General features: G+C 37.3%; 1 protein-coding gene across 1 annotated transcript; it reads left to right on the forward strand.

Annotated features, from left to right (window-relative positions):
- Positions 1 to 1,311: 1,311 nt before the first annotated feature.
- On the forward strand, positions 1,312 to 8,778 carry leprotl1 (leptin receptor overlapping transcript like 1). The gene is made up of 4 exons (XM_059346599.1): positions 1,312 to 1,391; positions 2,045 to 2,120; positions 4,067 to 4,253; positions 5,827 to 8,778. The coding sequence occupies exons 1-4, from the start codon at positions 1,376 to 1,378 to the stop codon at positions 5,941 to 5,943; spliced, it is 396 nt and encodes a 131-aa protein (XP_059202582.1). The 5' UTR covers positions 1,312 to 1,375; the 3' UTR covers positions 5,944 to 8,778.
- Positions 8,779 to 13,887: the final 5,109 nt, after the last annotated feature.

Raw genomic sequence — 13,887 nt, forward strand, 5'->3', positions numbered from 1 at the left:
GACTTTTAATTAAGCAAAAGTTCTGTGTACTTCTCCGGCAGTGAAAAAAAGATTTAGGCCTTTAGATTATTTTCTGAATATTTTTTGTCATTATTTAACATGATGTAATATACTGTACTTCTTTATGTCTATCTTTATTTTAGAGGTAAATGTTGTCCTTTTTATCCAGTGCATTTTGCCAGTTAAGATTTTACATACAACACATCTGTATGTTTAACTATGGTTTTAAACTAGCAGCCAGTATGTAAAGTAGTAACAATTTGCTAAACCTTGATGACTCATAAAAAAACCCAAGTTTCCATGTTTATGCATGTGTAATAATAAACGGTATATAATGACATATATACACGTAACTTCAGACTGCAGGCCTTCTTGTATGTAAGGAAGGAAGGAAAGAAGTAAATAAATATTTTTTTTCAAACATGTTTTTATTAAACTTTTTCTTGCAAAGCAGAAGCGACAGAGACAACAGAAAACATATCACTAATAATAGTGCACAAAATACAGACATTTAGGCCTAGCATAGTAAAAGGAAAAAAGAAAATAATAAAATAATGAAATAATAAATAAATAAATAAATAAAATGGGGGTAATCAGGGAGACCAAAGAAGACAATATAATGCATACTCAAGTTTGATAGCTTATCACTCTATAACTCTGCATCTTTTTCCCAGGTCCACAAGTCCTGACCTCATCCTACGAGATGTGGTGGCACTTAGGTAGTCAAGAAACCACAGTTTGTTTCCACTGATTGAGAGTGGGGTTTTTGAATGTGTAAAAGGTCTCTGTGGTGAAAATCAACAGGCAGTTCATCCTCTAGTCCTAACAGGCAAGTCCTTGCACTCAGATGTAGATGGCGCTTGAATATCAGATTTAACTGTTGAACAATTATACTCCAAAACTGTTGGATATGAGAACAGCTCCATAAACAATGAACAAATGCACCAACATCAGATTGACATTTGTTACAGAGCTCTGACTGGTTAGGATTAAATCTGTGTCTGTCTACAGGAGTGATAAAAAGTCTATACAACCCCTGGAGGGCTGTCTGCACAGAGCGTCCCAGTCCCCAGACTCTACTGTACCCAGATCAGATTCCCTTTTGCCTTTTACTTTACCAGAATTATATAAATAATTTTGATTTTTATGTCGTGTTGAATGAAAAGTAATCAGAAACGCATTTGCATTTTTCTAAACATATCATTAAATAATTAATCTTTACAGTTGTTATTAGGTTGTTTCTGAGGGACGAGTTCATAATTCCGATATTTCTGGCCGCCCAGGAAGGCAGCGCGACGAGGCAGTGTTGGAGCCGAGGAGGGGGCACTGTTGTCATCCGTCAGACGGCTGTGTGTCGAGCTTTTGTCCAGGAGAAATGGCTGGGATTAAAGGTAAGACATTCTCATTTTTCATTCCTTCCAGAAAGCCTCTAAATTCCGGCTCAATGTATGTAACTGTGTCAAATCATCCCAACGACAGATGGATGCGCTCGCTAATGGTAACGTGAAGAAGTAGCTAGCCGCAGGGCCAACACTCGTTAGCATTAGCTGAATAGCCTCTCTTCCTTTAGCCGCTACTTGGTCAACACAATTACATGAATATTAACACCAGTTAATACGTTATAAAACCGTGTTCAATGTCATTGCCATTTACTACTGTAACAACGTAGTAGTAACCCATATAGTGCTACTGCTAGCTGCACCTTAACTTCAGTAATACACAGTCGCTGATTGAGATGCTGTGCTTTTTGCAAGTGAGCTGCATGGATTAATTAACACGCAGCAACACTGGCTGTGCAGCTTTCAGAGTTTAACACGAGCCCCTAATAACATGGCTTGGATTGCAAATGTAGCTTTTACACGTGAAATCAGCTGATTCATCACATGATAGCTTCAGCAGCCAGGGGGCCCTGCATGCTACGATTGTTGAGGGTCTCCGGATACACACTCACACACACACACACACACACACACACACACACACACACACACACACAGAAGCTGTATTGCCCATTTTGATATCCTCCCCTCTGCCTCTCTTGTAGCTCTCATCAGCCTGTCCTTTGGAGGGGCCATTGGCCTCATGTTCCTCATGCTAGGATGTGCCCTCCCTGTGTACGAGTAAGTACCACCACCATCGCACCATGTGAGCCTGCTAGTGTGTGTGTGTGTGTGTGTGTGTGTGTGTGTGTGTGTGTGTGTGAGAGAGAGAGAGAATGAGGGACATTGTTGGCACTCAGATGCACCCTTGAGTGATCCCATCATAGGTTTACAGCTTTAGAGATACAGGTGTGAATGCAGGACCAGATTAACCTGCCCTGGGGGCTCCCTGCCACATGAGACAATTCTCAACAATTTTCCACCTTTGTGAACATTAAAGTTAAGATGTGTTCTCTTCTGACACCTCATTCTTCCCTGTTTCTGTGACTTTTGTTTCATATTTTATGATGGAACGTTACAGGACAATGTGCTATAGTAATATAAAAACACTGCATATATACTATGCTTGTTATTTCTGTAGTCTGATTTAAACAATCTGTGCAACCTTATCCACACTTTCTCAATGTTTCCTAATTCCGTGGAAGAAGAAGGCGTCGACATTCTCAATTGTGCAAAACAAAGTTTTGATTGATCGATTGACTGTTTTCTCAAACTGGCTGAAACAGCCCCCCCAGTGCGCATAAACCAGACTTATTTCATTTAAAATTGCAGAAATAAGGCAACCATGGAAGCACAATATCATCTGAAATAATAAAGGTCTTAAAACTACATTTTGACACCCTTACATGATATAATTTAAAGCACCCTAAAGTCACTTTCCATGTCAGTGGATACTGTACTTGAGTGGTGCATTTTCACAAACAAAGTAACAGTTTTTAAAATTAATTCACAGAATGCATTTCTGTGTCAGAAAAGAGCCTGGTAACTTTGCAGTATATATTTAGCACAGCACGCCTCTCCGATGTTGCTGGGTACAGTTAATTTGACTATCAAAACAGCTCCAGGTTTTTTAGGTCCTACATGTAATACCTCAAGCTGCAGCTCTAGCTCCTAATCTCGTCTCATTTCCATTTCAACCATTATTATTATACTAAATAACAGCCTCAGTGCAGCAGAATGTAGGGGAAGAAGGCTGTTAGAAAATCAATTTGTGATATTCATCAGTGCAGTCTGACTGATATTATCAGCCAATTTTAGCTTATCATCATCATCATCATCGTTCACATCATCACAGATGTGTCGGTATCTGTGGAATTGTGAGCCATTGAATATCAGGAAATTGCAGTTCATAAATACAGAAGATATGTTTATAAAGACATTAATTTAATGTTCTTAATGCAGGCTTGTCCACTTCAAACACTAGATTATTTATTGCATTGCTTATTATAGGTAGTACTGCTTAGTTTAATAATAATAATAATTTAAAAAAAGCATTTTTTCTACTTCGTGACTTATTCCAGACAAATGCCATCAGTAATAAATCTAAGAGCTGAGTGATGGACAGCATCTTGATAGAGAGATAGAATCCAACACACAAACAAAGATTTGTTTCCACAATCCTTTTCCTATATTAAAATAGAAGACACAACCTGTCCCAGAAAAAAACAAACAAGCTGCAACCTTTATTTGAGACATATCTTTTGGGGTTTTCAAAGTAAATTAAGTAAATTTGTCTCCAGCAGCAGAATGATTTATACAAACCAAACAAATTTGGGCGTTACTTAATTTTATAGTACAAATGCATATAAAATGTAAATAAATATATATTAATGTAAACACTTACATATTGGTGTACATGTGTCATTGCTTACATGTTAATTGTCTAACCAATAAGGAAATGAAAGGGAGAACATTATCTTATTGTTACATACAAACTAGTTATTGGACAGTTATGTGGTTGTAAAAATGCACCTCCTGATAAAATACACCTGTGAAGTCAGATAGTGTGCAGAGTGCTGTGCTGTGTTTTGCTCTTTATCCTTCAATTCACTTGACTGGACCCATTATTATCACAGCATGTGGGTATTTACTGCTTTCCTTCTCTCTCTCTCTCTCTCTCTCTGCAGCAAATACTGGCCTTTGTTCCTCCTCTTCTTTTACATCCTCTCCCCCATCCCTTACTGCATCTCTCGGAGGGTGGTCGACGACACAGACTCGGCCAGTAACGCCTGCAAAGAGCTGGCCATCTTCCTCACGACGGGCATCGTCATCTCAGCCTTCGGCCTGCCCATCGTCTTCGCAAGAGCTGAAGTAGTAAGTTACGGATGCTTCTTAGTCCATTATACCGTAACGTCAGGAAGGACGCCTCCAGTGTGTGCACACAGCAGTAAGATTATTTTACCAAAGCAGGACACTTAAAGGAAAAAAGCATCAATCAATCAAACAAATTATTTAAAAGCTTTGTCCTACATATAAGAAGGTCCAAGAAATGCATAATGTCCACGCTACTTTCACTTCCTGGAAAAATTGACCACAGGAAGCATTCATAGAGTACAATTTGGCATCAATACAACCATAAACTCTGAACAAAAAACACATTTCCTGTCACTTCCTGTCTCTCCTCATTTTCTCTGTCACACAAACATCCTGTTTTTACAAAAGCTTCATTTAATTACACCAGGACAGCATCTGGTGTGTGCAAAGTTTAAAAGGATAGAAAGTGAACATATAAAGCATATTTAGTATTGTTGGTGTCCACAAATCCCATAAAAAGATGAAAACTGATAATTTATTGAACCTAATAACAAGTATTAACTGTAACTCAATCCCACATACCTCATACTGCTGCCAGAAATACTCTCTAGAGCACCAAATGAGTATTAATCTGCTGCAGGAAGGAAATAGTTTCCTCCTGATTGGGTAACATTGGCATTTTTAAACCATAGAGAGGTTCTTTTCATGGGATATGATGACAGTCACATACATTTTGAACATTACTGAATTATCTTTTACTCTAATACAGTAACAAAAAGGATTATCGCTGCCTCCCCAATAGGCTTTTCTTTTCCTTTTGTACTTTATTTATTCAGTAGGATTGTGATGTAATTTAAAAGTAAGACCTAAGTAAAGAGAAAAAAAATTATGTAATGTAAGCATATTATGTAAAACAGTCGCACCGGATATCAATAGAACGTTTATCTGAACCATCAATGTCAGTTTGTCAAGTTTCTATATTTCTAATCTGTGAATGATTCAAGATGAATGCCATCAGTAATAAATCTAAGATCTGAATGATTGACAGTATCTTGATTAGAGATAGAAGCATGTCTATACATAACTTCGTACTAATCCAACACACAAACAAAGATCAGCTTCCACAATCCTTTTCCTTCATTAAAATGGGACACGCAACCTGTTTCCAGACAAAAAAAAAATTAATTAATTTGCGACTTATCTTTTGGGGTTTTCCAAGTAAAAAAAGTAAATTTGGCTCCAGCGGCAGACAGTCTGATTCATACAAACCAAAGAAATTTGCTTGTCTGACAAGCAAAAACACAAAGAGAAAAAAATTAAAACAAAATCAGATTGGCAGTTAGTAATGAGGTATTCCTTGAAGTATGTCTGGCCACATAGCAGAGCAGCCGACAGAGCAGACAGATGCACCAGCTGCAGGAGGACATGATTAGCATGTAGCTGCCGGCTGCTTATTAATGCCCCGTCCTGCTGTGTGTCCTGAATGTACAACTGTAGAGCAGCGTGTGAAAGTGATTCTGAAAACTGTTGCTTGTTTGACACCCACTAGATTTTGGCCTAAATATGCACTGCAGCCTGGCAAGCATGTGTGGCAGCATTTGTTAACCTGAATTATTCACGCTTTGGTCCACAGATTGCCTGGGGGGCGTGTGCGCTCGTGCTAACGGGTAACGTAGTCATCTTCGGAACCATCCTGGGCTTCTTCATGGTCTTTGGATCCAACGACGACTTTAGTTGGCAGCAGTGGTAAAACAGCAGAGGGAGGGGGACCTTAGTCTGAACTGTTTTTATTAGCGTTACAATTATTATTATGGTATTACTGTTTGGTTCTTGTTGTTGTTATTTATATGATGACCGCCCATCCATAGACTCACACCAAACCAGTGCAATACTTTCTTTATTCTTATGTTTTTTTTTTTTTGTTTTTTTTTACCGCCTGCATCATATTGAACTGACACCACAAGTGGGATGGAAAAATGCTGACTTTCAGTTGGATTTTTACTCATTTTTAGTTCTCCTCTTTTGACTTCTGTGTTTTTGAATTTTTCTCCATTTGTGTGTTTCATTTTGAGCCTCATAAGCTGATGAACGCGGGTGAACAACTGCTGGTTTTATCTGTGAAAAAACATGTTTAAAAAAAGTATCCAAGCGAATGTCGAGTAAAGACCTAATCTGACCAAAAAGGACAGGGTCACACCTGCCTGGGCTCCTTTCTCAATTTAGTAGAAGCGTTTCTGCTTTCTGTACACTTCTGTGCATTTCCAGAAATATGCTGAGTTGAGCGGAAAACTGATAAAAAATCTGCACAAATCAAGCTCAGATTTCACCAATTACGATGAGGAACAGCTCTATTTCCATTTGGCATGATCATTATTAGATTGAAACTGTGTAAATTTTTTCTCAAAGTAAAAAAAGGGGGAAATTCAGCTGATGGCAAGCAGATTTTCAATAAGCTTTCTGCTGAAGTAATGTTACAATTGCTAAGCTGTGAAAGTCTGGAAGGTCAGGTTGTTTTTTTGTGAAAGAACTGGGCTGTTACTGCCACTAACTCTTCATCTTTCAAACCCTGTTATGTGAGTAAATGTAAGTTGTCTTCCCAGCAGTATGTATCTGTGTGGGACTATAAGTATGTTTCTTTAATGTCTGCAATCCATAAACCTCATATTTTATCACACAAAATGAGGAGACGGTGTTCAGGGGCAGCAGAGCGTAGATTTTCTGTCTGATCTTAGACGAGAGGATTCATTCAAACACCCTCACCGTTGCTGCAGAGATCAAATTATACCGACCTGGTGATTTCCCAGGTTCCCAGCTGGATGCAGGCTGCTTATTCACCATGTTATTTTTGCATATGATAGCTGTTACCTCACTCCGTATATTGGGTAAGCGTCGCCGTGTCAGGTCAAAGAAAGCATGAAAAGCCTTTTAGTAGCCGCCAGCTAGCATAGGATTAGCCCGAGGACAGCAGCCTTGTTGGAAACTGAGCCAAGCTAAGAACCGGGCGACTTATAACCGAGGCCTGGTCAGTCACTAACAGCCCTTAAGCTTTTCAATGTGACTCCTTCAAAGTAAAAGAACCGTGTTGTATTTCTCTCTCTAGAAGCACATTAGGTCCAGATTTGGCGCACACGCCGAAACATTTCCTCACACCAGCATTTTCACGATAAAAACACAGTTATGTTTTACGATCTTTCTTTTTGAAGTGTTTCTACGCTCTCCGGTCTGTGTGAAGGAAATTTGTACATTGGGTTGTGTAATCTGTCAGCAGCTTACAGCCTGCAGTCAGTCAGGTGCAGCTCTCTCGTTTGCTGTTTAACTGCATTAGTGGTAGCTAAACAAGGAATTTAGCATCTGCTGCCTCGTTGAAGCACTGCTGTGTTGACACATTTCCTTTAGATAGTCATTCTTTTGGGGGGCTTTGTCTTGAAGATGTGTTCTCTGGAAGAAGAGGAAAAAAACATTTTAAATAAGGACTAATGTTGACGTACTATAATTCGTTTAAATTTTGTCCCAATATTTTGTAATTTTTCTTAATTAGGAGCTGTACTTTACCGTGGGTTTCTATACATAGCAGATTTCCAATAATACTATCAGAGAAGCTTGTGAGTACATAAAAGCCACATTACTTGTCCCACAGTATAACTTTCACTTTCAGAATGTCATGTTAACCACACATACAGTTAATAAAACACATTAAAGGGGATGTCCTGGGGAAATTGGCTTTTCTTTTAAGAGTAAAATGAGATCATTAAGATCAAGCTACTCGAAGCACAGACATGAGATTATCTGCCTTCTCATCTAAAATCACATTAGAGCTAAAATTTACAAAGAAAGTAAAAACAAAAAGTAAAACTCCACACTGTTTCCTACGTAAACTAAAAACACTATGAGAAGAGAAATGTATTGGAAATCAGCTAAGAGAACCCACAGCTAAAGCTGCTTACTGACACCTGGGATTTAGTACTTAAAAATTGGCCTCGACCCTTCACATACAGCTGTAATATGTATTTTTTTTTTTAACTTTCTTGTCTGTTACGTGACTCTTCCAGAGATCACAATAACCTCAGTGAAGGCACTGATTGTATTAAAAGCACCATAATGATGGCAGCTTTTTAGTTCCAGGTGAAAATGTATTGAGTTAAGTTACTGACTATTGAAAACTACTGACGTGATTTGTGCATATTGTTATGTAACACCACTTTGAATCTAAATGAACTACTCTGAACAGTAGATTTACTCTCTGGTTGGACAAGCAGGGTAACTCCACGAACGTCTGTACGACACTATGAATTTTAAGCTCAATTTGTGAAAAAGTTCTCTGACTCTCCGTTTTGTAGTCTGATGTTAAAACTCCCCAATTTGACAGAATCTGGTGTGTAGCGGTGGGATGGGTTTCCTTGTGTTTCCTGTTTTAAGAGAAATGTTACACTTTGTTTCTCACAGATTTTGGGAGGATGTTGTATTTATTTATTTTATCGGATGCTTCGTGTCAATGTCCAGCCATTTTCTGTCTACAACTTGTTCTGTTAAAGAGGCAGAAGTCAGCATGGTGGTTTTCTTTTTTTTAATAAACGCCATTTTTGAACATCCTCTCCTTTGAATGACTACAAATGCATCTGCAGGGTGCGTCCCACTAAGGCTGAGTCCTTACGGTAGAGACCCAGGTTCATTTGCCGCATCTCTTCCCCTCTCTGTGACTTTTACTATCAAAAATTTACAAATGTATAACTGGTGACACAAAGTCACATGTATCAGACTTATTTAAGGTAATTATATGCAGGATCTCATGAGAAATTAGCAGAACTTAAAGTGTACTGTCAAAAAGAGAAAAAATAGCCTTGTGTTGAAAAGAAAAACAGATCCTGTAAATCATTATAAAGAGAAACATTCTCTAAATTAGTAAATATCTGAAAATAATATGACATTTTCAGAAAATAATGATTTAGTATCTTAAAATCACGAGAAAAGAAATACTATCCCATTGTTGTTTTTGATACTAATAGTGACTAATAGTCATTATTTCTAGATAACTAAGTCATAACTTTAAGAAAGTGTATGATTATATTGGTATTCCAACTCATTTCTGTAAGGTTTGCCATCATTTTAAGATACTTAGCCATTGTTTTCAAAAAGTTTATCGTTATGACTTGCAGGGTCTTTTTTTCTTCATAACCTCTGCAAAAATAAGCTCTCATAGACAGGGGACTAGACTCTCTCATTTTACAGGAAATGAGCCTAACTGATATCATCTACATGGCCTAGTTAGTTTGTCCTGTCAGTGAGCAGCCCTCAATCAGAGAATAGGTACATTAATAAAGAGGAGCAGCTATGCTTTGTCTCCCTCTGTTGGTATCACATGATAGAAAATGCATCAGCAGCAACATATGCAACCAAACGATGTCGACACCTTTTTGAGAGGAGGAAAGAAAAGCAGCAAAGTGAGATCACAGGTTCTCTTTTATAGACTTATTTGACACCAAGGAGACAAAACTTCACACTTCAAAGTGAGTATTTTATAAGTAACTACTTCTATCCTCTGCATGGCCTCTTCTTTTTCTCACCAAAACCTTTAGTTTTCCTTTGGTATTTATTAACACTTAATATTATCTTTACAGGCTTAATAAGACAACTACACAACATTCTGTGCAATTTTTATTTATAATTTATTTTTTATCCTTATTTTATTGAGCAAAAAACAAACAAAAGGTCCCTAAAAAACTCTTTAATTATTTTTGGAACTATTTAATTCTGGCTGACTGATCACACCGATTAAATGGTCATAAGAAAACTCCTTAATCTATCCTGAAATAAATAATTCATTTACAAAATCAATATTCAGATATTTAATAAAAAAAACGATTGCAAAGACTGTAAAATAATCTGCATAGTCCTACAAATTATGTTCAGTCTGTATTTAGATCTGGATCTGCATTACAACACACTTAGTGAAGGTAAACGGTGAGGAAGTATTCGGATCCTTTACTTAAGAAAAAGTTCTAACATCACACTGTAAAAATACTCTGTTAAAGTAAAATTCCTATATTTAAATTGTGACTTGTGTAAAAGTATGTATAATCAATGCAGGAACATTTATCTGAAAGGAATCTCTTGTGACTGTTTACTGTAAAGTATTATTACTCATGGAATAATGTAAAAGCAGTATTCCATTGTTGTAGTGATAGTTTACTTTTTAAGTATTTCATATAAAGCTGAGACTAATAATTATTACCTCCATTAAGAAGGTTGGTTTCAGTTCGGTTTGTTTGTCTGTTTGTCAGCAGGATTACAGACAAGCTGCTGGAAGCTTCTTCCAACAAGTTTAATTTTTATGAAACTTGTTGGAAGAATGAAACATGAGCCAAGAAAGAACCCATTAAACTTTGGAGAGGATCTGAATCATAAGGCAGATACACAAATTATTTCCTTTTTTAATTTACATTGGGTGTTCGGGCATGGCCTCGTTTTTTTTTGTAAAGATTCTGAAATGAGTGAGAAATGCCAGTCACAAGTTTTCAGAGTCAAAGCTACAGCTTCATAATATAAATTAAAGGCCAGGTCATTGTAGTGAAGTAAAAAAGTACAGTATTTCTCTCCAAAATGTAGTTTAGTAGAAGTAGAAAGTGGCATAAAAGAAGACGCTCAAGTATCAGCGCCTCAAATTTGTACTTAACAGTTCTTGAGTAAATTTACAAATGTATAACTGGTGACACAAAGTCACATCTATCAGACTTATTTAAGGTAATTATATGCAGGATCTCATGAGAAATTAGCAGAAATTAAAGTATTTTAAACTATATTCCACATACAAACTTCTCACAGACAGCACATACAGATCTGATGCATACAATACAAGATGTTATTGAATGCCAACGGTATTTTTCTCTATAAAACCAATTACGCAATCCTGTATTATAAAAGAACTCACCTGAGGCTGCAGCCATAAAGATGCCTGCCTGCTAGACGCGACTTGTCCGAATTGCTTCAGCTCTCCTGCAGCACTCGTTGCCTTGGGGGAGAATTTTAAAGCAAAATTAGCTTTTAAGATCTGATCCAACCTCTAATTTGTGCACTAAATAAGTCCCAGTCATACTATTTATTCAGTCAGAGAGCCAGATGGCATCACAACAGGTCTGAGCAGACACACACACACACACACACACACACACACACACACACACACGCACAGCAGTTTAGATTAATGCTTAAACTTGCCCTGTGTAGGTGTGCTCCAGGTACAAGTCCCCTTTAAGAGACACTTGGTGCACAGGGGGAGTGAAATATTGCAGGAAATGTGCACATAGTGTCCTCTGCCCATGTGTGACACACCTGCCGTGCCCTGAGGATCATGATAAGGTGGAAGAAGCTTTAGATCAGGACGGCATTTCAAACACGGATGAGCATGAGGAGGTTCTTCCGAGCACACAGGGACGAGGACTACAGTCAGATCCAGTATCTGACCGCCAAGTGCAACCGTCTGGCTCATGATAAAGGTAAGTCATCTGACCTCTGACAGTAGAGTTACACATTTACATTATAGAGCCATTACAGTAGAGTGTTAAACATTACTTTTTGTGTCTGCTTTGTTATTCATGTTTCCCTCAATTATTACTTTATTAAATGCACTTAAGGTACCAATAACTATCTAAAAGATACTTGCTCCTATTTACAGGACTTTTTTATATATTAGGTTGATGGTTAAATCTGGTTTTATGCCATAAAAAACACAAACTGAAAACACCATAACTGACAAACAATGATTCATGCCACATACTGAAGTCCTGAGATTAACCTGTAAACTTCCTCTGCACATTGTCCACGGCTAGTAGATACTTAACTTGCTTCAAAGGTCAAGACTTTAAAACAGGGTTCGTACAGGTGGTTTGAAACCTTTGAAAATGCTTGAATTTTGGATAAAGTGCTTAAAAGTGTATCTGCATTTCTTTAACAACAAAATCATATAGAATAGAAATATAATTAGTTGGAGAACCTGAAATGAAAATGTAAAATAATAATTTTCAGTATGTATGTATTCAAAGAAATATGTAATTTACCACAGCTGTAAGATGCTGGAAAAGCTTGAAAATGGACCTCGAAAGTGCTTGAAAAGCGCTTGAATTTGACCTTTCAAAAGGTGTACGAACTCTGTTAAAATAAAACTGCCTCTTTGCCTGTAAAAGTGTGACTCGAGATTAGACTAGTGTAGTGTTTACATTGATGACAAAAACATTCAGAAAAATAAACACAAAATCATGCAGCAGAAATTAGTTTTGTCTTATTTTTCTGTTAGTAATCTGTTAGTTATGATGTATAAAGGAAGCATGCTAGTACATTAAAATAAGTTAATGATATACGTTACTGAAAAGTAAGTTTGAGCTGCAGCTGAATTATTTTTCCCCCAGCTTTGTGATGGAACATACTACAACATGCAACACCACACTTTTATTCCAACTGTGCTATTAAAACCATCAAAGTCTTGCACACATGTCACATACGAGATATGTGTTTTTTTATTAAAAAGTATTTTCTGCTGGTCTATTGAAATACACTACCCCTGCAATTTAAAAAAAATACATTAAAATGAAGTGTCAAATGTGCTACCCACCTTCTTATTACACTCACCCTTGTTTGTCATAAAAATACATGTATAAAGATCAGAATACTGACAGAAATACTCCTGATTTACAAATTAAACATTGATTATTACACATGAAAGCTACCAAATTCACATGGTTATGTGACTCCCTCTGAGGAATTAAATCTTTAATTGAAATATCCCAAAAATTATGAAAAATATGGTCACTACAGTAATACAGACTCATCAAAATGTATATGAAATCATGCAAACTTTTGGCTCGGTGGTCATTTTACTGAATATATATTTAAAGGGATGCTGGAAAATTATCAGTGAACATGATGGAAAAGTGTGTTGTTAAATGCAGTGCATGTTTACAATTCAATTAAATGGCCGTACTTTTACCCAAAGCATAAAATATATCATTTATAAATTTAAATTGTGCAGGACATTTCTAAATTCTCAAGTTTAACTTCCCTTGGAAATGTATTTAAACATTTTCCAACTCTTTGCAACCCAAATCTGACCTTTCTCAACCTTTGCTGATGACCAGCAGGAGTTACAACAACAATGGCTTGAACAATAAAGTGAGATTTGAGGACATAGAGCGGAGATCCAAGAGAAATGTGTGTGAAAAGTATTAGAGACCCACACATGCACTGTTGAGGTGAAGGGAGCGGGGAGGAAAGTGTTTCAATGCCAGAGGTGTCAGCAGCTGACATACAACTCTACATTTAAAGTGTTATGGTTTAAAGCATTATGGTTATTTTATGCTTTTGGCTGTAAAAAACATACTTTTTCATTACCTTACATTAAAACATGTTCCAGGTGGCACTCATTCAACACATCTTCTGTTTTAATGAAAATCATCTACAGCATTGGGCTTTTTTATGGTACAAACCTGACTCAGGTCTGTTGTTTGTGGCTGCAGTAGCGCTCGACAGGGAGTTTCTGGTGTCCAGAGAGCGGGAGCAGAAGCTGCAGAATGATCTGGAAGCTGCGACCACTCGACTCTTCCACCAGGAGCAGCTGAACATGGAGCTCAGGATGAGACAGGACCAGCTCATCAGCAGGATCCACCAGCAGCAGGTGAGATAAGGAATGGAAATAAAGAATCTCATT

The sequence above is a fragment of the Centropristis striata genome, chromosome 12 (genome assembly GCF_030273125.1).
Source record: "Centropristis striata isolate RG_2023a ecotype Rhode Island chromosome 12, C.striata_1.0, whole genome shotgun sequence".
NCBI classification, from domain to species: domain Eukaryota; kingdom Metazoa; phylum Chordata; class Actinopteri; order Perciformes; family Serranidae; genus Centropristis; species Centropristis striata.

What these genes read in the sequence shown, in the direction of transcription:
- leprotl1 (XM_059346599.1), top strand. An exon ending in TGTGCCCTCCCTGTGTACGA is followed by an intron (nt 2,121 to 4,066) that starts GTAAGTACCACC and finishes CTCTCTCTGCAG; the next exon opens with CAAATACTGGCCTTTGTTCC. An exon ending in TCTTCGCAAGAGCTGAAGTA is followed by an intron (nt 4,254 to 5,826) that starts GTAAGTTACGGA and finishes TTTGGTCCACAG; the next exon opens with ATTGCCTGGGGGGCGTGTGC.